Below are 26,436 nucleotides of genomic sequence, written 5' to 3'. Positions count from 1 at the left end.
AACTGGCCACAGGTCACAGGAGTGACTGTAGCTGATGACCCTGATTTTGGTCTCGTGGCTGTTCCAACTGAAAAATACCAGTTACTGGCCATTTGCATTCTTCAGTTACTTGAGTTGAGCTACACAGTAAGAGGCCTCTCTTACCATGGCTTGAGGTAAGGAGAAAGTTCTTCACTGAGAGAGTCATTGGACACTGGAATGGGCTGCCTGGGGAGGTGGTGGAGTCACCGTCCCTGGAGCTGTTCAAGGCAGGGTTGGACGTGGCACTTGGTGCCATGGTCTGGCCTTGAGCTCTGTGGTAAAGGGTTGGACTTGATGATCTGTGAGGTCTCTTCCAACCCTGATAATACTGTGACACTGTGATACTGTAACATCAAGTCAAGAAGGTATCAGCCTTGCCTGGAGTGCCACTGTCATGCAAAGGAGAGTGGCAGCTTCTCCAAAGCAGGTATTTGTACAGCCAGTTGTTTGCTGTTAGGGCATTATACTTAGAACAGTGAATTTTAACTGCAACTATCCACTGTGATTGAGTCTAGCTGCTAACTGTAGTAGCTCCAAAGAAATCTTGGAACAACAGGTAAGACTTTTTACACAGGACATGTCACAAAACTGGAACTTTCTGGGTTTTTTGTACTTCTAGACACCGTAAGGACATTAAAGCATTGGGGCACCCAACAGGACACAGCAATGTAAAGACACAGGAAAATCTGGCTTCAGTTTGAGAACTGAAACCCACACGAAAAATAAAAACAAACCACTTGAATTTCATTTTAAGCTGACAATAGCCAAGGAATGTCAACGTTCTATAGATGCTCTAATTCCTAGAATCATAGAATCAGTCAGGGTTGGAAGGAACCACAAGCATCATTTAGCTCCAACCCCCCTGCCACGGGCAGGGACATCTTGAGTGCTGTGTCCAGTTCTGGGCCCCTCAATTCAAGAAAGATGTTGAGGTGCTGGAACATGTCCAGAGAAGGGCAACAAAGCTGGTGAGGGGCCTGGAGCACAAATCCTATGAGGAGAGGTTGATGGAGCTGGGCCTGTTTAGCCTGGAGAAGAGGAGGCTCAGGGGTGATCTTATTACTGTCTACAACTACCTGAAGGGACATTGTAGCCAGGTGAGGGGTGGCCTCTTCTCCCAGGCAACCAGCAATAGAACAAGGGGACACATTCTCAAGTTCTGGCAGGGTAGGTATAGGTTGGATATTAGGAAGAAGTTCTTCGCAGAGAGAGTGATTGGCATTGGAATGGGCTGCCCAGGGAGGTGGTGGAGGCACCGTCCCTGGAGGTGTTCAAGAAAAGCCTGGATGAGGCACTTAGTGCCATGGTCTGGTTGATTGGATAGGGCTGGGTGCTAGGTCGGACTGGATGATCTTGGAGGTCTCTTCCAACCTGGTTGATTCTATGATTCTATGATTCTACCCTAGATCAGGCTGGCCAGAGCCTCATTCAGCCTGGCCTTAAACACCTCCAGGCATGGGGCTTCAACCACCTCCCTGGGCAACCCATTCCAGGCTCTCACCACTCTCATGGTGAAGAACTTCCTCCTCATGTCCAGTCTGAACCTACCCACCTCCAGCTTTGCTCCATTCCCCCTAGCCCTGTCACTACCTGATAGCCTAAAAAGTCCCACCCCAGCATTTTTGCAGACCCCCTTCAGATCCTGGAAGGCCACAATAAGGTCATTGATTTGGTAATTGATTATAGCACAATAAGGTACTTGATTATGAGCAATGAGCCCGTGTATTTTGTAGTTCTAAGTCAGTAAATTCAGCAGCACTCTGCACAAGAAGTTGCTCTGTCGATTAGGAGACCTTAATCAATACAATCTAGCTCCTCTCAGGAACCACCACTCTCCCATCCTGAGCTGGGCCTCAGCCAGGTCTCTTGTAGTGTCAATACAATGCTCAAATATGCTGTCTCCAAAATTCTCTGGATACCTCATAACACAAAGCCAATAACAAGGTGGTGCTGCTGACAGAGCTGCAGTCTGTGTCTTACAGTAATGTAAAGATTTTGTGGCTGCTTCAAACCTTTTAAACAATCTATGACAGTGATAATCTTCAGAGTCTGGACTAAGCTAATTCATCACTTACTTGACTGCTGAAGAAAAAAAACAAACCACTAAGATGCACTTTAACAGTTTTAAGATGACTGAAAAAAGCTTTTTGCTCTGTGTCTAAAAGAGTTACCCAGAGCTTGATTTTACCTGTTTATCCTATTCTAGAAGATGCAGGAATGAGCTTTGATTTTTGTTTTCTGTCTATCTGGAAGCATTCTCTGCCAGCCTGAGTTCCAGAATGATTTTCTTGGGGTAACAAAGGAATTGTTTCCTCCATCTCTTTGCAAAGGAAAATGCACAAAAGAGGAAACCTGTAATAAAAGAGGTAGAACACTGCTCAGGACATGCAGATTCAGTTCCTAGGGTTGTGAGATCTCCTGTGTGATCAATCAGACACCTTTCAGGCTGTTCACTCCAGACACCCCTTCTCCTGTCTATTCAGTTTCCTGTCCCTTTGGCCTCAGCTTTACATGGGAGATCCCTCATTACGTGCACCATGAGCTCCAGAACCAACCAGACCCACAATGACTTTGTGCAGCATTATCTATATTGACAAGCAACCACCAGAAAGTTCCACTCTTCCTGTGAGGGCAGCTGGAAATGCTCAGATGGCAACAGTGCTGAAAATGCTTGTACACAGGCTGCACAAAAACTTCACCTTGTCCTGTTGCTCCTTTTGACACTCCATCACTGAAAGCCCTTGCAACAGACTTGACATGTTTGAGACACAGCAGTAGAGAGCCACTTTTTTGTAATGGGATTTGAGGAAGGTTTTACATCTTTATTTTATACTTTCAAGTCTACTTTTTAATATTTTGTAGCTTATCTAAACTTCTAGGACTGATTTCACAGTCCTAGCTCCTCAGTTCATAAAGCTGACAGGTCCTACTGTACCCTTGAGCCATTAACCCAGGAAGAGATGAATGTAGGCTATTTATTCAGTTATCCTAAATACAGGTTTTTGTTAGCCCCTCTCTCATGAACATAAAGCTTAGGTACAGCATAAGTTACTAAAAACTGTGTAATAAGAACAACAGGGAAGGAAAATGGAAGGGAAGGAAAAATGAAGGCCTCCTATTTCTATTCTATAATCAACAAATCTCAAACTGAGCCTGAGGAAATCTCCTTCAGAAAATCCTAGAGGTAAACCAGAAGATGCATCCTCATTGAATCACCACCAAACCGCCTGGCTCAGGCTGGAGATGGGGGTATGGAAAGCCATAACCAGATGGGGAAAAAGAAATCCACACAGATGACTGAAAACTGATTTAGTGCACTAAACTCATCCAGACTTCTGCATTTCCTCTCGATTAGGCTGACAGGAACTGAAGGTGAAAATGTCAAAACCTGACTTGAGTCCTGCACGCTGCACTCAGGCTGCACTCATTTATTAGAGTCCCTGTCTCTGTGCTTCTGTAGGTCAAGACTGCTCTGATGGCAGAGACTTCCTGCAGAAGTGCAGAGGGTGTCCCACAAGGGCTGAGAGCTGATGGCATCGTCCAAGCCTTTCCAAAACATGATTTAATCTGAGTAGCAGGTGACTGTAAAATAGCAAGAGGGATCTGCAAGTTAGGATCTGCAACTCCAAACACAGAAAGACTAAATGCACAGCTTTGTGTTGCAGGCTTTGCTCCCTGCAGCTTTTACAATGCATTCCTCTCTCCAGTAAGAAGTTACCATGTTGGGCAGGGGAATTCAGGATCCCTGCTTGTCTGTAACTGCTAAAGAGTTAGTTATTTATTTATTTTTAAAAAGAAAAAGGAGGTGGAGGGGAAAAGTAAAGGTGAAAATTCCAGAAACATAATTCAACAACGTGAATTTACATCCAGCAAAGCCCTTGGGTCAATTTAACACAGAATGGAAGGGCTACAGGGTTTGGAAGTCTCCCTGTGACTTAAATTACAGATAGTTTCCAGGAGTTTCCTTAATAAAATTTGTCTAGGGAGAAAATATTAGTGTCAGTGAGAGGAAAAAAAAGTCTGATTCACAGAAAATGGAAAAGGGAAAGGCAGCTTCAACCAGGAGTTAGTCATCGATCTATTTCTTAGACAGAGTCTTGGCACAACCCATCCTCCTGGTAGAAGTTGCCCGGAGTAGACCAGATTGATTTGACAGTCTCTTAGCCTAATAAATGCTTGACCTCGAGGTCTGCTGAATTCACTAAATTCACTATGCAGAGAGAATTGGGAACCAGTCTCCTCTGGGGAACATCCTGTTGTGCAGCCCTCCCCTGATAAAGGCCTTGACTGCTTTCAGCCTCATCGAGAGGACGAGATGAGAGCTGCTCTCGGAAGAGGAAAGGTTAATCGACTACGCTGCTGTTAATCAATCACTTGGAAAGAGTCAGCGCTTCCAATAGGCAGGTCCCTCTTCCTGCCAAGGGGTTCTTGCATGTTAACCAGGGGCCATCTCCTCCAGTTTGAAGGATGAGTAATAGACAGAAACACAATCCAAATAGATGCCAGGTGGCTGATCCAAAGCCAGCTGAAGTCAATAGAAAGACTCCCAGTGAGTCTGATGGGCTTGGATCAGAAACCAGAGAAAGACTTATTACCCAAGGTTTATTCTGCATATAGACATCGAGCTGCACTTAGTAGTGAAGGATCCTTGAAAAGAAGCAGATTCATCACACTTCTGCCTCCCTGTGAAATCAAACTTCTTCAAACCATACTGTGTCCCATTTACTCTGATTGCCAGATATGGCTGACATCCAGCAAAGGAAAATTACCTGCCTGTGACAGCAAAGACAGCCACGTGCACACTGCACAGTCTCTACAGAGGAAAGAAAGAAAACATGCCAAGCTGCTTAATGTTTTCCTGGCCTTTCTGTAATTGCCTCTAGCCGCAATGATAGCTTTCCCAGAAGAGGAAAAGCTAGATCAGTTTCTGAAAGGACAAAGGAAAATTGAGGGAATCAAATTAAAAAGATCTTGCCATGGAGAAGAACAAGCTCAGTGTTGAACAGCTGGTGGTATGCAAGGCGATGCTGAGAGCCAGAGAGAAAACACAGCAGAAAACACCCACTTAGAAAGCACCTCTAAAGAGTAGGTGTTTCTCTGAATTCACAGCTGTGTTCAGCACCATCAGCTGATCACAAAGTGCCGACTATCCTCGATGCCCGGCCAGGAGAGAAGCTCAGCCTGCTCTTACAGATGGAGGCACTCACATCCCTTTGCAGCACCACTCGATAACACACCTGGCATCACCACACAGCCCAGAAGCCGCACGGCAGACAGCTGCAACCAAAAGATACCCACCTTTAGGACAGCTACAGGTACCGGTTCATACGTTACTGCAGCCTGCTCCAGACTTCTGCTTCTTCAAGGCACTGTTTCTGGTATTTTCCCACCATCAGTCTCACCCAGGGCAGACTCCTGGCTGAACTTATGCCAGCCTTTACTGACTCCATCTCCTGCCAAAATGTTTCAGGCTGCTCAAATCCTGGAACAAAGCTGCTGGTTTGAGATTTCACTTCGGGAACAACCCAGTTTTCCTTAGAGGCAAAGGCCTAAGAAGGACAGACTGGTGCCATGGACTGTACCTGAGAAGAGGCTAGTGAAGAGGCGCCAGGTCCTTCAGAAGGCTGGAAAGCAATCCAGATGCAGTGGCTCTTCTCTGCTCGCCTGGAAGGTCACAGCACTACAAAGCACTCCAGGCAATGGCTACTTCCTCCTTATGCAGTGGTAACAAGCAAGAGATCAGTGAAAGAGAACACTCTAAGGTGCACTGTGTCTACAGTTTCTATGTGCTCCAAGAACAGGCTATATCTGAGGAAAGACAGATCTTAAACTTAGCCATGTTCTTCACCATTAAACAGCTGTGGCTGCCAAACCCAACTCCTCAGTCTTCCCATTGCTGACTGAAAGAAAACCCTAGAAGACGTTCCAGCATCTACACTCAGAAGGGAGAACTGATACTTGCTGACAGCTTTCCCTTTGGCTCAGCTGATAAAACAACCATCACTGCAAGCACAGCAGGGCAGGTATCATTAGGGTGAAGGTGCCTCTCTGCTATGTAAGCAAACCTGACAAGAAATCCCACATACAAAGCAAGAACTTGATTTAAGAGGTTCAGCAGCTTCCTTCCCAACAAAGACTGTGGTTACAGCAGCCTTATAAACATGAAAATTCCAGCCAAGCTCCATGGCTGGGTGTAACATGCACTGCACCAAATTCACAAGCACAAGTCCTCTAAGTAGCACTCTAAGAGCCCAGAATTTGCTGTCAACAGCCTTTCTAGCAAAATAATGTCAAAAGTTAACAACCTGCTAAGATAAATGGGGCTCCTCTGTGTCTTTCCAGGTCTTGGTTCACATTGCTGTGGGTGCAGATTCATGAACCCAGTGTCTTACCTCTTCGTGTCTGAAACGGGATTTTCACAGCTGTAACTCCTATTGTTGAACAAGACTCTGTTGTTATTATATACTTAACTGCAGCAATCCCAGCAGGTCCTGCTGTCTTTGCCATTCCACTGGCATATTCTGACCCCACGCTCCCCTACAATTCTCTTGCCAGTGGCCACCAAACTGAGAAGAGATCTGGAGAAAAAGTGATAGATTTCATCTATGACTGTTCATTTCTTAACCCATAGAGGATGAGCATGAGACATCTGCAGCTCAATACTAATGACCAAGTGAGGAAGTAAAAAGGTTACTGCCTAATCAATTTCCCTCATGTCACCTGGAATAGTATCCTACAAGGCTTAACTGCACAAACTTGGTTGCAGTGAATTTTAAGAGCTGAAGACAGAATCTCTTCTACCTAAAAGGAATGGAAAAATGGATGGCAGGGAAACGGAAGGAAAAACTCCACTGAGTGCTTTATCGACCCCAATCACATCTTCTGAATGGTAAAGCAATAAAAATTTATTGAGGAATAGAAAAGTTCTTACTTACCCTTATCCCTGCCCCCCCCTCCCCCCAACCTGTTAATGCCACAGAAGAAGGTAAAATTCCCTTCAAGCACATCTTTAAAAATCTTGCAATTTTATTTGCATATAAAGGCCGCTAGATAGAATATCACAATGAATTTAAAGAAAACAACTGCTCTCCTAAACTCCATTAACAAGGGAACAGAAACCAGAACCAAGCTCCATAGCATTTACAGTGGGAGAACGGAAAAGAGCTACCTGCAACAAGATTTTTGTGCTAGCCAGATTGCATTTACACACAGTGCAAAATAAGAGAAGAGGAAATAATAATCATTATAATAATAATAATAATAATAATAATAATAAAAAAAGAAAGACAAGAAGAATATTTAAATATAAAGGACAACTAAGCCTTATTTTAGTTAGGCTTGATTGTATCCATTTGACTCTATACATGCCTGGACTACGACAAAAGATTTAACTCAGGCTCTTGAAGGCCTTGAGTGCTTGGAAAATGCATCACATCCTTCATCATTTAGATGTGTTGTACAGCATAGTTTTGCAGATGCTATACTGGCAATATTAAATCCTAGCTTAATTATAATGCACAAAAAATACATATATATATAAATTCATATTTAAAAGGAGTCCACATTTACAGTTTTTTTCCTTTTTTTCTTTTCTTTTTTTTCCTTTTTTTTTTCCTTCCTTTTATTTTCTTCCTTTTTTTCCCTTCATTTTTTTTCCTTCTTTTTCCCTTCCTTTTTTTTCTTCCTTTTTTTTCTTTTCTTTTTTCCTTTTTTTTTCCTTCCTTTTATTTTCTTCCTTTTTTTTCCCCTTCATTTTTTTCCTTCTTTTTCCCTTCCTTTTTTTTCTTCCTTTTTTTTTCTTCCTTTTTTTCTTCATTTTTTTTCTTCCTTTTTTTCCTTCCTTTTATTTTCCTTCTTTTTTTCTTCCTTTATTTTCCTTCTTTTTTTTCTTCCTTTTTTTTTTCCCCTTCTTTTTTTTTTTCCTTCCTTTTTTTCCCCCTTCTTTTTTTGTTTTCAAACTGCATGAAATTACCTGCTCTTTGCAGCTTTCAACCCCCAGTCTTTTAAAGCTAAAATAATTTAAAAACAAACAATATCAAAGGTAGAGATCACATCCAGGCTGTGGCTACTCTGTGTCAATCTTTAACATACGAAGCAGGGCAAGACAAACAACTCAGAGGTTTGTTCTGCATCCCTTTGATGCGTTCTGCTGTTAAGAGAAACAAATTCCAGCACATATATTAAGAGGTAAAGGGACCCCAAAATATTGTTTGTGCTATTAAAAAAAAAACCCAACAAACATTAAAAAATTAAAATAGATATAAATGGAGATGAGAAGCTAACATCTAGAGCTAGAGAAACAAGAAGACACTTAAAAAACACTCCGACATAGAACATAAGTTGTGCAAATTTGGGTGGTTTTAAATGCTGCCTATATTTTTTTTCTTTGCTCTTTCATTTTTATTAGCTTATAATATAATATTAAAATAAGGTCTCTCACTTCTTAAAAGAAAGCTTGGCTGTCCTTTTGAGAACATCAGAACGACTTACAGCGGCAAATTCATCGAGAACGGAACAAAACCGAAACCATAAGAAGTCCTTTGGACAAGCTCACGACGCTTGAGCGGTTTGAAATGAATGCTGCATTGCCAAAAAGCACAACCTCTAACTTCTTGCCTCTTGTTTCTGTTTTTTTTCCTCTCTTTTCCTTTTGTACCAGCAATTTACAAAAAAAAACCCAAACCCAACAAAAAACCCAACACCCCCCACCCCATCCCCAAAACCCCAACGATTCCCCACCCCGCTCCCCCAAATTCTCCCTCCCCCCCCCCGATTTTGAAAGAGAATGTTAGGTTTTGAGAGTTAGAAAATGGCAGTTTATGGACCTTCCCCAGTTCCAAATGTGCAGTAGTGCTTCATGATCCTTGAGGGGTTGGAAGGTCAAATATAATTGGAGGGTTGGTTGGCTGGAAGCTGACTGTACACGTTGAAGCATTGATGTAGGTTGTGTAACCGTCTGTCATAATGCCATAACCTGTAGGGAGAATGTGTCACACTTACTGGAATACAAACAATCGACACCGCCCGCGGGCAACTGCACTCACAGCTCCTCCTGGGATCAATGCTTCGGAGTCAAATTAAACTAATCCCCTCAAAATGATACAAGCTCTCGAAAAGGCTTGACTGAGAAAAAGAAGAATATTAAACAAAAAGTACCACGCCCTGTGTCTGAAATAAGAACTGATGCTTTTGGTTTGTGTGCAAACTTCTTTTCCCCCCCGTGGAAAATCCTCTGATGCAAGTGGATACAGCAGAAAGAGAGACAAACATGCTTCTAATTCTTCACTTTGTGAGCTGTGGTTTGCGTGCCTGCAACGTCTGTCATAAGAAACAGGCCAAGCAGGAGAAAAGCCTTAGAAGTGAACTTTGGTTTTGCCTACAAAATCCCATCCTTGGGCAATGAACCAAGCCTGGGAAGACCTCCCTATGCTAACCCAAATCATGAAATGGTAGGGGTTGGAAGGGACCTCTGGAGATCACAGAATCACAGATTGCACTAGGCTGGAAGGGACCCTCGAAGGTCATCTCACCCAGCCCCCCTGCAGTCAGCAGGGAGATTGTAGAATCATAGAATGGTTTAGGTTGGAAGGGACCTCAAAGATCATCTAGTTTCACCCTCCTGCCATAGGCAGGGACACTTCCCACTAGAACAGGTTGAGATCATCAAGTCCAAGCCCCCTGCCAAAGTAGGATCACCTAGGGCAGGTCACACAGGACCATTCCTCATCACAGAACTGCCAGGCTGGTGACCACACTGGCCAGTAAACCTCAGGAATGCATGAGCAGGCTAAAAGCAGACACACATACCTATTTACTTTACATGTACTGTGTGTGCTATCTACCTGTGAAACTCATGACTCAGGAAAGGAATCTCCTGCTGTGAAGACAACAGGGCACTGGTGGTCACTGGGGGCCATGAAGATGATTAGGGGACTGCAGCATCTCTCTTATGAGGGGAGACTGAAAGACCTGGGGATCTTGAGCCTGGAAAAGAGGAAACTGAGAGGGGATCTGTGCTGGAATATTTTACTGAGAGAAATTAAATCCTCAGCTGTGAGGAAAAGGAAAAACAACAGTAACATATATCACTCATTCTTCTGCTGGGAAATGCAAGTAGTCAAAATAGAGGTAAGGCACTCACTGCTCACACACTGCTCAGTTAGTTCTGAGTTCAGCTCCTTCTCTCTGGCAGTCTGTGCGGTTGCATTTGCCTTAACTCTCATCCAACCTAACCCTTTATTTCCTCTAACTTTCTTCTTGTCCTTTTGACATCTCACCTCAGATCTCTCCACATTTATCAAGGGAGATATACGGGGACCGATCTGGTTATTTCTGAAGGGAGGGAAAGAGGGGGCAGGAGGTTTGGGTCTGGAGCCTCCTGGCCATCTGACTGTGTCAGGAGGGATTCTGCGTTCCTGTATTAGTTTTAACTTGTGGCCACAACAACCCCATGCAGAGATACAGGCTGGGGTCGGAGTGTCTGAGAGCAGCCAGACAGAGAGGGATCTGGGGGTGCTGATTGATACCTGCCTGAACATGAGCCAGCAGTGTGCCCAGGTGGCCAAGAGAGCCAGTGGCATCCTGGCCTGCATCAGGAATGGTGTGGCCAGCAGGAGCAGGGAGGTCATTCTACCCCTGTACTCTGCACTGGTTAGACCACACCTTGAGTCCTGTGTTCAGTTCTGGGCCCCCCAGTTTAGGAGGGACATTGAGATGCTTGAGCGTGTCCAGAGAAGGGCGACGAGGCTGGGGAGAGGCCTTGAGCACAGCCCTACGAGGAGAGGCTGAGGGAGCTGGGATTGGTTAGCCTGGAGAAGAGGAGGCTCAGGGGAGACTTTATTGCTGTCTACAACTACCTGAGGGGAGGTTGTGGCCAGGAGGAGGTTGCTCTCTTCTCTCAGGTGGCCAGCACCAGAACAAGAGGACACAGCCTCAAGCTACGCCAGGGGAAATTTAGGCTGGAGGTGAGGAGAAAGTTCTTCACTGAGAGAGTCATTGGACACTGGAATGGGCTGCCCGGGGAGGTGGTGGAGTCGCCATCCCTGGGGCTGTTCAAGGCAGGATTGGACATGGCACTTGGTGCCATGGTCTGGCCTTGAGCTCTGTGGTAAAGGGTTGGACTTGATGATCTGTGAGGTCTCTTCCAACCCTGATGATACTGTGATACTGTGATAACTGTAAATATTTGCATGCATAGTGTATATATATACATATAAATGGTGTTAAGCTGTAAATATAGCTTCATACCTTAACTTCCAGCCAGCTGAGTCCAGTCTGGGTGAATTCCTTGTGTGGCGGGGCAGGTAACTCCCAAACCATCACAGGATCTTATCAACGCATACAAATATGTAAAGGTTGGAGGTCATGAGGATTAGGCTGGGCTCTTTCAGGGTGCCCAGTCACAGGACAAGGGAATACAAGAGATTTCACTTGAACTTATGGGAAACTTCTTTACTTTGAGGGTGATGGAGCACTGGAACAGGCTGTCCAGAGAGGCTGCAGAGTCTCCATCTCTGGAGACTTTAAAAACCTGCCTGTAGGGGTTCCTGTGCAACCTGATCTAGGTGGACCGGCATGAGTAGGGAGGTTGGACTAGATGATCTCCAGAGGTCTCTTCTGAACCCTACCATTCTATGATCCCTAGCTTAAGCAGGAAATCGAGGTGAGGGTTAAATAGATGCTTGCTTTTCATCATGAAGCCATCTTGATAACTGACTCCTGAACAAAAATGCAAGAGGTGGCAAATTATTAATCACAGGTTTTTGACAGCAAAGACTTGATTCCTCAGTAGCACTATGGCCCCAGCTTCAGAAGGAGACTGTCCTCAGTCTCCTTAACAGGTGGCCAGCAATGCCCTTGTTCAGAGTGCACCTGAGGAAGCAGCAGCAATGCGCTTTCCTCTGCTGGCCTCTATCTTCTCTCCCACTTGCCACATAGGAGTAGCACATAAAGTGTTGTGCACTCCAGTAATTTTGGGCAAGTGGAGAAAGCTACAGCAACCCATGGACTGAGCCACACCTGAGACTTCATTCAACAAATGTGATGTGACAAAATGACTGAAAACAGAAACGCTTTTCAGCTGACATCCACGAAAAGCTAACAAAGAAGCTAAAAAAGTAAAAATCAAGGAAAAACTTGGCACCAAATACACTCCTTTTTTAAAATAAAAAGATAAGCAGTTTCATGGAGCAAGAGAACTTCACATCTTAAACCCAGAGGGGAAAAATGTTTCTTTCAAACCATTATGATACAGCACAGATCATTGCTGTCTGAAAGCTACGATAAACACAGCTACCCACGGTGTCTATCAGAAAGAATAATCACTTCAGAATTGCTGCACTGTCCACCTCTATCACTTTATTTATTTAGACTGGCAATTTTGATTTAGATCATCTCATGGTGGGAAAACTCTTGTTTGGGGTTGTTCTTGCTTATCAACCAGGAAAAAATGCCTGCATCACCAAAATGTGTGCATTGCCTCTGTTGATTTAATGGGATGTGGTACATGCTCATCTCAGCTGGAGCTGGATGAGAATTAATTGCACTGGAAGATGATGCTCTTAACACTAGGCTATTTCTTTTTGTACTGAAACAAGCTGCTCTTAGGTCTTCTGCAGAAGAACTACACAGCATTTCAACTCTTTTAGTCTTCTTGTAAGAATTTACTTCAACAGTCACTTTTAATACGTGCTGCCACCTTCCTCTGAGATTTAGATCTAAGGGGCTGCACAGGGCTCCCCAATGGTTTCCCATAATAATCACCTTGTAAATTAAAATACTTTCCTTTCCCATTACTTAACACTGCTACAACTAGGAGTTTGCTCATCCAATGTGCCTACAAAGGCCATAGAGAACAGACATGTTTTAGCTGGAAGTTTTGCTGTATTCACTTGCTGTTAATAGGAAAGGACTGGTACTTATACAGAGCATCCAATCTTTTCCTGGGTGCATTAAAGGACTGCTGTTGATGCCACAATAATTAAGGTCATGTCAGTATTTCAGACTCTATTTACAGATAGCAGGCATTAAACTCATTGTCTGAAGTCACAAGGGCTTCCAAAAAACCAACACCAGCAGCTGACAAAGTCATCTCTTTTTTTTCACTTTTTCTTTAAATAGTCCTCCAAATCTTGAGGTCTACAGAGAACTTAGTCAGAATGAATGGAGAAGCCTCCAGGGGGGACAATACAAAGCATTTAATGTGTAATTTTGAGTTCTAGGGTCACAAAGTCTTACATTCTGGCTCAGGCAGAACTCCTGGTGTTTGTCTCTCAGCCACATGAAAGCTACAAAAGTGTATTAAATATTTAAGTAGCTCCAAAATGTATTTAATATCTCAGTCCTTTCCACTGCCATAAACTGAGCTTATTGTTTCTGAAGGCTCACACTCTGCCTGACCTGGCACTGACATTGGGGAAATCTAAACTATGAGAGTGCTGGGAGGTAACACATACAGAACAAACTGTGTAACAGAACGCTTTTAGAAATGTATGCAAAGTGAGTTCTGGCACTCTCCTCCTGATGTCTGACTCGAGATGCCCTCCTTTCCTCACCCACAGAGGAAGATGAGCTGAGACAGTAAGCTGTCCTCCATCTTCTCCTTTTTTGGCTCCTATGCTTGGAATAATGGGGATAATTTTCGTTTTGGCTTGCAAGTGTGGGAAACCTCAGCTGTTCCTCTAACTAAGTTTGGCAAACTTTGAACTGCTTTGAAATAACCTGCAGAGAACAACCTTTGCACAGTGAAGGATGTAGGTGGCTAAATGCAGCACAGGTTTCTGAAACAGACTGTGTTAATTCTGGCAGAAATTGTGAGTGCAGTCACTTCCCCCAGTCCCCTCCCTGCCCTAGACCAATCTGCCATTATCCATACTTTGCAATGCACCACCCGAATGTGCTGCTGTGAGATCAGCCTGAGACCAACGACAGGCAAGCAGTGCTGCTCCTTACCTTCATGAATCCCACCGAAGACATGGAGTTTGGGCCTCACTCGCCTCTGCACTGTGTTCAACAGCTCCACACAACCCACTCTCTGCAGCTCCTTTGGAACCCAGTCTCGAAAACCTGAAGGCAAAATGCAATCAATCCTATTAATTCTCCCTGTCCAGGCAAGGTTTCACGTAGTCTTTCAGGAAGCCATCGTTCACAGAGAGGTTATTACATTATCTGTAGTCATAACCTCTCCATTAAAGCGCACAATGGCTTTTAAGAAATGTTCCACTGTCACTTAGTCTTCCTTAAGATTTCCTCCCTCCATCTGCATTAATGTTTTTCTGGATGTGATTTGTTTTGTTGAACTCTCCAGGTTTGAAACTCATCTTCCACCTGGAAACCCTGGGACATTTATTCCCGGCACTACCGCAGATTTTTCTTCCAGCAGTCAGCTTCCCAAGCCTGGTTACGCTCCAGAAATGAAACACCTCAAGAGCACCACCTATGACCTGGCACCTCTGCCACCCCAAAGATTTAAAATAGTCTCCCATAGCTTCCAGAGAACCATGGTCTGCAAGTGTCAGGTTAATTTTGAGCTCTTGGTCAGCATCAACAAGCAATGCAGCAAAACAGCTTCCACCAAGCTAGTGCTAAGTGACTAAGCTGCCACTCGATCTTAGGGATAACACAGCAAAATGCACATAATCTGACATCACTTATTACAGAATTCTGCTGCCAGGACTAGTGCTGGTATGGACCAGCAGGGCCAGATGAATGAGGAGGAGCAAAAGGGAAATCAGGAGCCACATCTCCCTGTAGCACTTATTCAGAATAGTAACGGCCTGAGCCAAGTTCATCCCAGGTACTAAAACCGTGTTGTGACATGAACCCGACTCAATTTTGGAGCAAGCAGAGTCCAGTTACTGCTGCTCCACCTCCCTGACTATTTATAGTTGAAAAAGCAGCATTTTGACAATATTCACCTGCAGGCTGAGACTAGACCTCCTCCTTTTGAGCACATTGCTAACACCTAATCTGTGCCTGCAGTTAGAATACGGAGCTGGTCTTTTGAAATTTAGCTTTATTATCTCAACCAAATCAAAACTGAAGTATGTTCAGTCCATCAGAGCACTCATTGGTGCCTATCTGCAGCATCACAGTATTTCTGTAGGAACCCAATTCAGAGCAGATGGATTAGCAACCCATGGAAAATAGCACCCATGGAACATTCTAAACATGGCTCTTTGGGAAAGTAAACAGATTAAAGGAGTGCTTTAGTCTTCAAAACCCAGGGCACTCCACTGCCAGTGGATGGTGCATGGCTGCTTTATCAAAGCAGCATGCTGGTAGCTCTAGTAAGATCAAAGAGAATCTGCAGATCATCTTACAACAGTCTCTATGCAGCATTAAAAGGGTAAACCAGGATATAAAAGGAGCACTAAGTGCATTACTAGTCTAAAACACTCTAGACTTTATTTTCCTTAGCTCTGCTTAGATTGCTGACTCCTAACTTAATTGTGACAGAAAATGGTAGCACACCTGAATCCTGACTCCACAATCACTGACAAGCTCTGAGAGCAAGAAGCCAGCCTGGTAGCACTCACACCCTGCAACTACAAGAAGTACTTTTTGTACTTTCTACCATCTCAACAGTCAGTGACTTCACGTGATGATCTGACTCCTTGGCCTGCAAGAGCTTCCTAAAACACTGACACAATCACACTCTATTAAGGGTAACGAAGACACTTCTTCTCCTGACCAGCCATATTTATAAAAGGCAGATGATCACTGTTGTAAAACCAACTGAAACACTTAAAACGTGGTCCTAGGCTGCTTGCCAGAGGTACCAAAGCAAAGCAACACGTGAGCCACAAGCATCTCGCAGGCTGTACGACAGGGAAGCGGCAGTGGGGACTTTCACACGGTTTTAGTGTGGACTTTAATGACTTCAGATACATCCAAAGTGGTTACTCCTACCTCTGCTGAACGACCATCCTAGTGCCTTCTCGAGACCATCAGGACTCAGCTTAGAATCGCTCACATTTACAAGGTAAACAAACTTTAACTAAATGAAGAACTTCCAACTCCTTAATCAAAAAGCAAATTGTGCATTCATAGAACCATAGAATCAACCAGGTTGGAAGAGACCTCCAAGATCATCCAGTCCAACCTGCCCTATCCAATCAACCAGACCATGGCACTAAGTGCCCCAGCCAGGCTTTTCTTGAAGACCCCCAGGGACGGTGCCTCCACCACCTCCCTGGGCAGCCCATTCCAATGCCAATCACTCTCTCTGGGAAGAACTTCTTCCTAATATCCAGCCTAGACCTACCCTGGCACAACTTGAGACTGTGTCCCCTTGTTCTATTGCTGGTTGCCTGGGAGAAGAGCCCAACCCCCACCTGGCTACAATGCCCTTTCAGGTAGTTGTAGACAGTAATAAGATCACCCCTGAGCCTCCTCTTCTCCAGGCTAAACAGGCCCAGATCCCTCAACCTCTCCTCATAGGATCTGTGCTCCAGGCCCCTCACCAGCCTCATTGTCCTTCTCTGGACATGTTCCAGCACCTCAACATCCTTCTTGAACTGGACACAGCACTCAAGGTGTGGCCTGAGCAGTGCTGAGTACAGGGGCAGAAGAACCTCCCTTATCCTGCTGGCCACACTGTTCCTGATGCAGGCCAGGATGCCATTGGCTCTCTTGGCCACCTGGGCACACTGCTGCCTCAGCTTCAGCTTACTGTCTATCAGTAACCCCAGGTCCCTTTCCTCCTGGCTGCTCTCAGCCACTCAGTCCCCAGCCTGTAGAGCTGCTTGGGGTTGTTGTAGCCAAAGTGCAGAACCCTGCACTTGGCCTTATTAAATCTCATCCCATTGGCCTCTGCCCACCCACCCAGCCTGTCCAGGTCCCTCTGCAGGGCTCTCCTACCTTCCAACAGATCAACACCTGCTCCTAGCTTGGTGTCATCTGCTTCATAGACCTGTGCTCACCTGGCATTACTCTGAGTAAGGAACAATTACCTGAGAACATAACTTTATCCCTTTGTAAATTTGCCATAAGCCAGTTGGTAGCTTTAAAGTTACTGTTACATATTCTAAGTTTACAAGGATGCTATCAAGGAGAATGTGTGACTGCTTGCTCCTGAGCTCTCAACTACGTATTCTAAAACCTTAAGGTAACAACATGTCACTGCAGTAGAGAAAGGTTTTAGAAGTTTTAGTTAGTCTCTGAAAAATAAACCAGAACTTGAAAGTGCTTGTCAGAGGAATCACAGAATACTGTTCTTGCACAAAATGTCAGCCTGCAAAGGCTGTGGAGTCAGGTGCTTGATCTTCCTTAGCCTGCACTTAACAAGAAATTTAGTTCTTATTAAGCAGATGCCTGGAAACTCATCAGATCTGCTAAGCCTCACATCACTTTACACTTCTCCCAGAAAGGCATCTTTTTAATTACAGTTTTGAGCCAGGATATGGTTACAGTATAGAATAACACAGAACTATTCATTTGTCTTAGTTTGAAAACAACATTCTCATGCAAAATATCACTCACAGCTTTTGTTTCACTTACCAAGGGGAGGTCCATGTGTCATTAGTATATCAATTCCCTCGGGAATAAGGTTCCACTTGTCTAGCAAAGACTGACCTCTAGGTAGGTTAAAGCCCCATCCATTAAACCATGGTGTCCTTTGGGGGGAAATAAGAACAACTGCATCAGTGTAAAATAAAAATCTCTCCTCCAATTCTTCTGAATGAAAACAACTTCTCTGCTTCAGAGCTAAATTGCAGAGAGGCTTGTTGAAGAAGACACCTCCAAAACCAACTGGATCAAATACATACATACACTAATCTAAATGTTTGAATTTAGACTGGTATCACTTGCTCTTTCTGTACTTCAGGACTATTATTCATCAGCCTCAGGGGTGTTTACTCACTAAGGAAAAGGGAAAACTAAAGGTTAAGCTAACACAGTCTAAAGCTTTTTTTTTCTTCCTTTCTTTTCCCTTCAAAAATTGAGGCTGTGCAAGCATAAGAACTCCTCCCTTATATTACCTACCAAAACAAGCAAAAAACTTCCCAAAGCTTATTTTTTTTTGGAGGCAAGAGCAAATTTCTCCCAGCACAGGATGTCCAGTGGGTAGCAGCTCAGCAGGAAGGCTGGATGATGCAGTGGTTGCAAGCACCACCTGCACTACAGGAAGGCTGGATGATGCAGTGGTTGCAAGCACCACCTGCACTACAGCACTTCACCAAACTCCAACTTGCTCCATTCAGCACCTTCAACACTGTCACATCATTTGCCTTTGACCTTCTGAGCCTCCTAAAGGTCTTGCTCAGAGGGTTATTTCCCCTCACAGTGACTTTTTCAAGAGGTATCATCATTTAAAACTCATTTAGCATTTGTTAAGGAACACCTAGAGCCTTGGCCTCCTCTCTCACAGCACGGTGCTGCTCTGACACACTGCTGTAGCCATCATCTCATGCATGCAATGATGAAATTCCAGAACTTTTTCCATGTGTAACAAGCAAACTGAACAGTTTTGATGCAGGTCTATAATAATGAAGCCTTTCCTCATCAGGTAGGTGCACAGAGCAATTGTTCTGCAGAGATACTACAGGATTTACACCTGTTACTAACAGCTTTTTCTATAGCTGTTACTATAGTATTCCAGAGTTTTCATCTGTGTGTTTCCTAAAGCCCAGGCAACAGATTTAGACTGCATTTTCTGGGAAGGACACTCCTGTCCTAGCTCTAATTATTTGGGCACATCTTTCTGAGAGTTCAAGCTACTCCTGCAGCCTTCTGTGCACTGCAGTTCTGTAAAGAAAATATAAAAGTCGGGGGGGGGGGGAGGGCAAAACCAAACCAATCTTAAAGAAAAGCACACCTGTTAAAAAGAGAGAGACCATTAACAGTTTGACATCATTTCATGATACAATCTACCTCCTGTACCCTCTAAATTATGCATCTTTTCAGCCTCTAACAAGCATGTAAGTGGAAATTTCCTGCTGGAATTACATTTCTGTATTTTTCCTTTGGTTGGCTTCTTTTTTTTTTTTTTGGGGGGGGGGGTGTTGTTGGTTTGTTTTTTTCCCAAGTATTTTGCTTCTCAGAAACAACAAGAAGACCAATGGTGATTATATCCAGTTATACATCTGGTCTGAATTCCTGACAATTGGCAGTATGGGAAAACAGCAGTACTGGAGAAGGAAGGTTACCAGTGCTCTAGTAACACATAAGAGACATAGCCCATGTAGTCCTACTGAACTAATACTTAAGGCTATACACACACACACAGAGCAACTTGTTCAGCCCAGCAGACATCCTGGCCGCTGGATGAACACTAACAAAAGATGGGAAAATGAGATATTAGTTAAAACATTTTATGTGAGGTACGAATTCCTCACGTGCAGAGCAACTCCACCTCTCACCGCAGGCTTTCTCTACACCTACTGAGACACCTAAGAGTTTCCCTGTTGTAAAGTAAGGTCAGTGTACCTCACTCACACAAGGGCTGTATCCAAACTGAAGCATGTGTCTCAGCTTTAACTAAATCTCAAGTTTCTGCTTTTCTACAACTGACCTTTCTGAAATATGTACCCAAATTTCCTTTCTCATCATGTTCTTAGGCTTTAACATATCAAGATTCTTGTAAGCTTCAGGGCTGCAGCAAAAAGGTAAAATATGGTTTGGCTAAAACATTCAGCTCCTTAAAAAAACAAATGCACAGCACAGAGGTTGAACTTTCCACTGTCAATTAATGATTCCTTCCCCCGCTTGCATTTCTCCTGCAGATAATACTGTAGTTACTATACCGTAGTTAAACCTGAAATGTGAAACCACATCTGTGATCTCTCTGGGGCTCTTTGGAGACTGCAACCGCAGAAAAACCTGGATTTGTCTGCAGGTTTTTTGATTTTATTTCCTTCTGAAGCACTAGGGGAGGAGGAGGGGAACCTGAGCTCCTACACAGTCGTCGTTCAGCAGCCTCTGTAATTAGCTGTGACTAACAGGCACCACATGGGAATCCACTTGTAAGAAAAGTTGTGAGAAACCTTCTCCACTGTGCAGCACGTGCAAACCCACCAAAAAAAACCCAAAACAAAAAACCAAGATGGTCAACTACTTCTTTAATATACTAAGTAACTTCACACAAGATATACTTTAATATACTAAGAGCAGGCATGACTGGAGGAACATTCGGATTAGAGAACGCAAAACACAAACTTGCGTTGCATATCCAGCACAAGTACTGCACTCTGACTAGGCAAAGCAAGAGCCCTCGGGTTTCTGAGGGGGTTCAGCCTCACCAGCAAGCCAAGGAGACACGTTCAGAACCCCCACCAAGAAGAAAACCAGCCTTCTGGCAGAGCTTCAGGTGTAGATGAGATCACAAGGAAGGCCGCCCGATGTTCACACCGTGCCGGGTTACAGCGCAGACGAGATGGAGTTGACGTAGTGTGAATCCCATAAGGTGACAGACGAAGCACACTCTGTATGTCTGCAGGACAGACAAAGCCTGCACCAGAGGTAGGCAGCATCTCAACAAGGGCTGTTGGATTTGGATATTTTACTCCTGCTAGTGCCCTACTGTGCATATCTAAAAGTTAAATAGAGTCACTCTCAACTTCTAAATAATGCAGAGTTAAAACCAAAGTTGTGCATATAGCTGTGTGCCTTCTGCAACATCTTCCAAGCTGACTTCTTACTGCAAGAAACCACCTCAGATCTAGGAAGAAATAGCTATCTTGAACTTTGGTTGCATCCACCTATGGTAAGTTGCAATCAGGTACAAAAAATTTGTAAAGGCAACTTATTGTCAGTAACCATATCTAAGATCTGACCTATTTTTCTTTCCTATGAAGCTCTAAATAAAAGACTTCAGTTAACTCCTAATGCCATTGGTAGTAGACCTTATTTTTAAGCAGCTGTTCATAGAATCAACCAGGTTGGAAGAGACCTCCAAGATCATCCAGTCCAACCTAGCACCCAGCCCTAGCCAGTCAACTAGACCATGGCACTAAGTGCCTCATCCAGGCTTTGCTCCAACACCTCCAGGGACGGTGCCTCCACCACCTCCCTGGGCAGCCCATTCCAATGCCAATCACTCTCTCTGCCAACAACTTCCTCCTAACATCCAGCCTAGACTTCCCCCAGCACAACTTGAGACTGTGTCCCCTTGTTCTGTTGCTGGTTGTCTGGGAGAAGAGGCCACCCCCCACCTGGCTACAACCTCCCTTCAGGTAGCTGTAGACAGCAATGAAGTCAAATGAGCTGTTGAGACAAGAATGCTATCAGCTTCCATAGGGGAGGTGAAGACAGAAAACCACCAGGGTGAGGAGTGAGAGACTTCAAAAGATTTTGCCCTTTTACGTTTGGCAGACCAAAACACTTCTTCGTATCCGACACTCAGCCTAATGAGGTTCCCACTTTCTTGGTGAGCCAGCCCATGTCCTGAAGAGCTTCACTGAGCCTCCCTCATCAGAACCATGCCACACCTCACAGCATCCTTCACATGTCATCAAATCCTCACAGTAATTCTTGATCCCCAGCTCACCTGACAGCTCAGCCCTCCCCTCACTGCAAAGCTTCCTCATCGTTTAGGGCCAGCAGTTATGCTGGCAGCAGATGTAACAGAGGGAACATCCTGTTGGAAGGCAGACACCTGGCCCACTGTTACTCTCTTCAGGTCTTCCTTTTTGCACAGGAATCCCCACGGATCCCCCTCCACCTGGCATTTGGGAAGTTACATTGTCTGCAATTAAAAGAATGCTTATGCGGTAGGCTGTGTATCATCTTCACACTCTGGGCTGTAGGAGACACAGATATCACTTGACAGGATACCAAGGAGGAGGAGATCTGAAACTTCACAACAAGACTCAATCTCCTCTTGCAGGTGCATTGGGAAAAGCCCCTGACAAGACATGCAAAGCCATCTGCTTTTAATGGCAGAGAGCTGCCTCTTCTGCAGGTGATCAGATCTCCCCTCTCCCAAGTACCTTTGTATTGTTCTACTATGAAGTGACAGAGTAATGAAGCATTATTTTATGACACGAATCAAAGCCATCCCTTGGCATGTACACCTCAGAAGCAACCTTGGACATGGCCAAGTTCATCCAGGCTATACAGGAATTTTCATCACACACTACCTATTTTCATCTCTTCTCAGGCTCACAAATTTAATTACTAGATCCTTAGAGCTCAACAACTCAAAAGGCAAATGTACAATGAGACCTTTTAGCATCAGGTTTTCCTTTTACTTCCATCAGGAAATCCATTTATTTCAATAGCTACTTCTAAACAGGATTAGGAAAAAATAATCAAGGACCTCACAGGATTTTAATCCTGTGAATTCATTGTTTTTTAAGGCTTCCCAGTCCTTTAGGAAAGCCTTCATTTTACCCTTAATCCAATGAGTGAAGTGCACAGGAGGCAAAAAGCAGAGTCTGTTTCCATCCACAGGGTAACAGCTGAGGCAGGGCAGCAGGAAGCACTCGCACACGGCTAAGAACAATGCAATGCTCTTTATCTGTGCCAGCCTTTGAACGGAGCGCACAGACCTGGCTCACAGCTCCGCTGACAGCATCAAACTGGTGGCACCCGACACTGACAGGCGCCCCTGGACTCGCTCGGTTCCAGCACTTGCCAAGCAAACGCCTCCCCAAGGTATCTCTGACGGTCGCAGATGAAGGCTGCGGCAGCGCAGCAGGCTAGCTGAGAACAAACCGCGCAGGGGGCACAAAGGCAGTGACCTGTGCGCAGAGCCAAGGAAAGCCTCTCAGCCCTCCTCCCTCCGCCCCGCTCCGCGCACGGAGCGCCGCCAGCGCAGGCAGCACACACGCCCCGCGCCGCGCACGGAGCGCCGCCAGCGCAGACAGCACACACGCCCCGCGCCGCGCACGGAGCGCCGCCAGCGCAGACAGCACACACGCCCCGCGCCGCGCACGGAGCGCCGCCAGCGCAGGCAGCACACACGCCCCGCGCCGCGCAGGCAGCACACACGCCCCGCGCCGTTCAGTCAATGGGCAGCGCAGGCAGCACACACGCCCCGCGCCGTTCAGTCAATGGGCAGCGCAGGCAGCACACACGCCCCGCTCCGCGCAGGCAGCACACACGCCCCGCGCCGTTCAGTCAATGGGCAGCGCCTGCCTGCTGCCAACACACAAAGAGGGACTGGAGCATGGCGAGAGGGAGAAGAAGGAGCCTGTGTGTAATCACGGAAACAAAAGGCTAAGGCAAGTGCGGAGTGTATTAAGGAAGCACGTTTTACAAGACAGGCTCTGACATTCGCCTTCGCTGCTACAGAAGCACTTCTTTCAGTTAAGGTCTCTCTTACAGCGAATATTCAAATGCTTTTCCATGATGTTAACAACCACCAGGAAACCTTAAAGGCTAAACGATTTCCTAACTGTGCTCATTAGATGTGATGCTGTGATACCAGTAAAAGGCACAGGCTGGCGGCTCCAGCTGTATGTCATTCCCACTAGCATTCACCTGCTGCGCCTCGCTGTCCCATTTAGAAAGCAAGGACAGTATCACAGTATCACACAGTATCACACAGTATCACAGTATTCTCAGGGTTGGAAGAGACCTCACAGATCATCAAGTCCAACCCTTTACCACAGAGCTCAAGGCCAGACCATGGCACCAAGTGCCACGTCCAGTCCTGCCTTGAACAGCTCCAGGGACGGCGACTCCACCACCTCCCCGGGCAGCCCATTCCAGTGTCCAATGACTCTCTCAGTGAAGAACTTTCTCCTCACCTCAAGCCTACATTACCCCTGGCACAGCTTGAGGCTGTGTCCTCTCGTTCTGGTGCTGGCCACCTGAGAGAAGAGAGCAACCTCCTCCTGGCCACAACCACCCCTCAGGTAGTTGTAGACAGCAATAAGGTCACCCCTGAGCCTCCTCTTCTCCAGGCTAACCAATCCCAGCTCCCTCAGCCTCTCCTCGTAGGGCTGTGCTCAAGGCCTCTCCCCAGCCTCGTCGCCCTTCTCTGGACACGCTCAAGCATCTCAATGTCCCTCCTAAACTGGGGGGCCCAGAACTGAACACAGTACTCAAGGTACAAAACTGAAAGAAGTGTCACGGGGTCTGGTTCCTTGGGGTTTTGCTTATCCTGCATCTTTAAACAGCTGAAGCTCCTGCCCCAAAAAAGCAGGTTACCAGCACTGTGCTTGTGCTAGCCGTGTTACTGTATCTGCCTCCTTATCACTGACTGACCTGCACAGAAGTCAGGCTCTAGCTAAAGCATAGTTCTGCTGGTTTTGTCATGTTACAAAACTCCAAAGCCTCAACAACTGCCGTTAATGTTTCTATTGCTCCCACTCAGTTTTTCAACTTACAAATATACTACAACCTCTACAAACTTGCTGGTTGTCTGAATTACAGAAGACTTGGGAAGCACAGCTCCCACACATCCATGTTTGGAGTCTCTTCTCCCAGGCAACCAGCAACAGAACAAGGGGACAGGCTCAAGTTGTGCCAGGGGAGGTATAGAATCATAGGATCATAGAATCAACCAGGTTGGAAGAGACCTCCAAGATCATCCAGTCCAACCTAGCACCCAGCCCTATCCAGACAACTACCTGAAGGGAGGTTGTAGCTGGGTGGGGGTTGGCCTCTTCTCCCAGGCAACCAGCAACAAAACAAGGGGACACAGTCTCAAGTTGTGCTGGGGAAAGTCTAGGCTGGATGTTAGGAGGAAGTTCTTCCCAAAGAGAGTGATTTGCATTGGAATGGGCTGCCCAGGGAGGTGGTGGAGTCACCGTCCCTGGAGGTGTTCAAGAAAAGCCTGGATGAGGCACTTAGTGCCGTGGTCTGGTTGATTGGCTAGGGCTGGGTGCTAGGTTGGACTGGATGATCTTGAAGGTCTCTTCCAACCTGGTTGATTCTATGAAAGAGTCCAGTCCTTGCAGTCTTCCTTTCTCTCCAAAGCAGTCTTCCACAATGAAAACTTGCAACAACCACCTCACCACCACAAGCCAGTCTGAGCTGGTACACCAGAGTGCACCAGGTACACTCCTTGCACCAAGCTATGCTCAATTTCTGCCTCAGATTGTGTGAACTGACCAAGGGACGATTTAGCTCAGGCTCCTTTCAGATAACAGCTTGGATTTGTGATGGTGAAAATGAGGAAGGACCCTGATTGTAGCCACTCAGCATGTTTCATGGATGTGCTGACATGGACCAAATTATTGTCTAAAACAAGGACAGACGCTGAAGTAAGTGCACCTTTAGACACATACAGATGGAATATAGTAGGTGAAAACAATTCCCTCCAGCATCCTGCAGATCTTGCCTTCTTCAGTCGCTGTGCATCTCTGCCTATGCTGCCTCCAGGCTGCCCCAGATAACTAAGCTCTGGTACCCAAAGCTGAAGACCACCTCTGAGGAGATCTTTCAGTAGCTGGTTTCTCTGATGGCCCACATTAACTACTGGCTTCTTCTATCCTGTGTCTCGAGGAGTTAGTGATGCATTTTGGCAGAGGAAAGTCCTTTCAGTTCACATGTTCTGTGTTAGCACCACAGTCAGAATTTAAGACCATAAGTCATCTTCTGGGGGAGGGGGAGATGCATTTTCTAAAAAGCAGCAGGAGAGTGAGTAAAGAAACATGAAAATCACATCAGGGTTTAGGAAACATGAAAACAATGGAGCAGAGAGGCAGGAGCTGAAGTTGGTAATGTCCTGGAGGATCACAAGACACAGAGGACAGCAAGATGAACAGCATAGGCTCCCTGAGGACGGGGTAAAGAACACACAACAAAGGAGATGAGAGGACAACACCAGCATGCTGGTGGATCCTGGAAAGAAGAGAAAGGGAGCAGATGAATTTCTCAAGTTTAGGACTCAGACAACCTCTGCTTAACTATCTGAACTGCTCATCAAACAGGAAATTTCCTCCAAACCTTCTGAGGTTTTTCCAATCCCTAATTGTATTGCAATTATTTTATTTAGGGCTTTACTTAATGAGATCTGGGAGATATTTTAATATCCCCCAAATATGAAAATAATTCAAACTTGACTCAAGGGCTTATTTCATTCTACTTTTAAAAAGAGCATTACAAAGGCCTAGTAATAGAAGCAAGAATTACATCTTGCCTATTTCTGTACAGCATGAGCTTGAGGATGGCTTGAAGGATAGATCTTGTCTAAGCTAGCATCGGCCTCAGCTAGGTCCATATGTTAGGTTCCTGCATGGTGATGTGAGCACCGTGGCAGCAGCTCAGAAATGCCATGCTGGACTGATTTACAGCACCACATCTCACCCCAGTGTGGGCACATTGCTCCCTTCATTTCCAAGTTACAGCCCTGTACAGGATATGTGTATCCTTGAAATGACCAAGGATGTCCTAGCCTTTAAAAAGAGCTTGAATGCCTCAAACTGTAACAGAATTTTGTGGTCTTTGTAGAAACAGAAGCATTACGATAGACACAGAATGTCTGTTTAGATGGAGGAGCTCTCTGGTCCTAAAGCTGATCAA

The 26,436-nt window shown here is 45.3% G+C and overlaps 1 protein-coding gene across 2 annotated transcripts in view; it reads right to left on the bottom strand.

The window, feature by feature from the left end:
* Nucleotides 1–8,793: 8,793 nt before the first annotated feature.
* Nucleotides 8,794–26,436, bottom strand: part of MPPED2 (metallophosphoesterase domain containing 2) — a 123,378-nt gene continuing 105,735 nt past the window's right edge. For both annotated transcript variants that reach the window (XM_064163838.1, XM_064163839.1), the window contains exons 5-7: nucleotides 17,521–17,636; nucleotides 13,972–14,085; nucleotides 8,794–8,995 (exon numbers count right to left, since the gene is read on the bottom strand). In XM_064163838.1, the coding sequence (XP_064019908.1) occupies nucleotides 8,877–8,995; nucleotides 13,972–14,085; nucleotides 17,521–17,636 (349 nt within the window). In that variant the 3' untranslated portion in view covers nucleotides 8,794–8,876. The remainder of the gene's footprint in view (nucleotides 8,996–13,971; nucleotides 14,086–17,520; nucleotides 17,637–26,436) is intronic.

The sequence above is a fragment of the Pogoniulus pusillus genome, chromosome 24, assembly GCF_015220805.1.
Source record: "Pogoniulus pusillus isolate bPogPus1 chromosome 24, bPogPus1.pri, whole genome shotgun sequence".
NCBI classification, from domain to species: Eukaryota; Metazoa; Chordata; class Aves; order Piciformes; family Lybiidae; genus Pogoniulus; species Pogoniulus pusillus.
The sequence above is the reverse complement of the archived record's forward strand: the minus strand, read 5'-3'. Positions and strand labels throughout refer to the sequence as shown.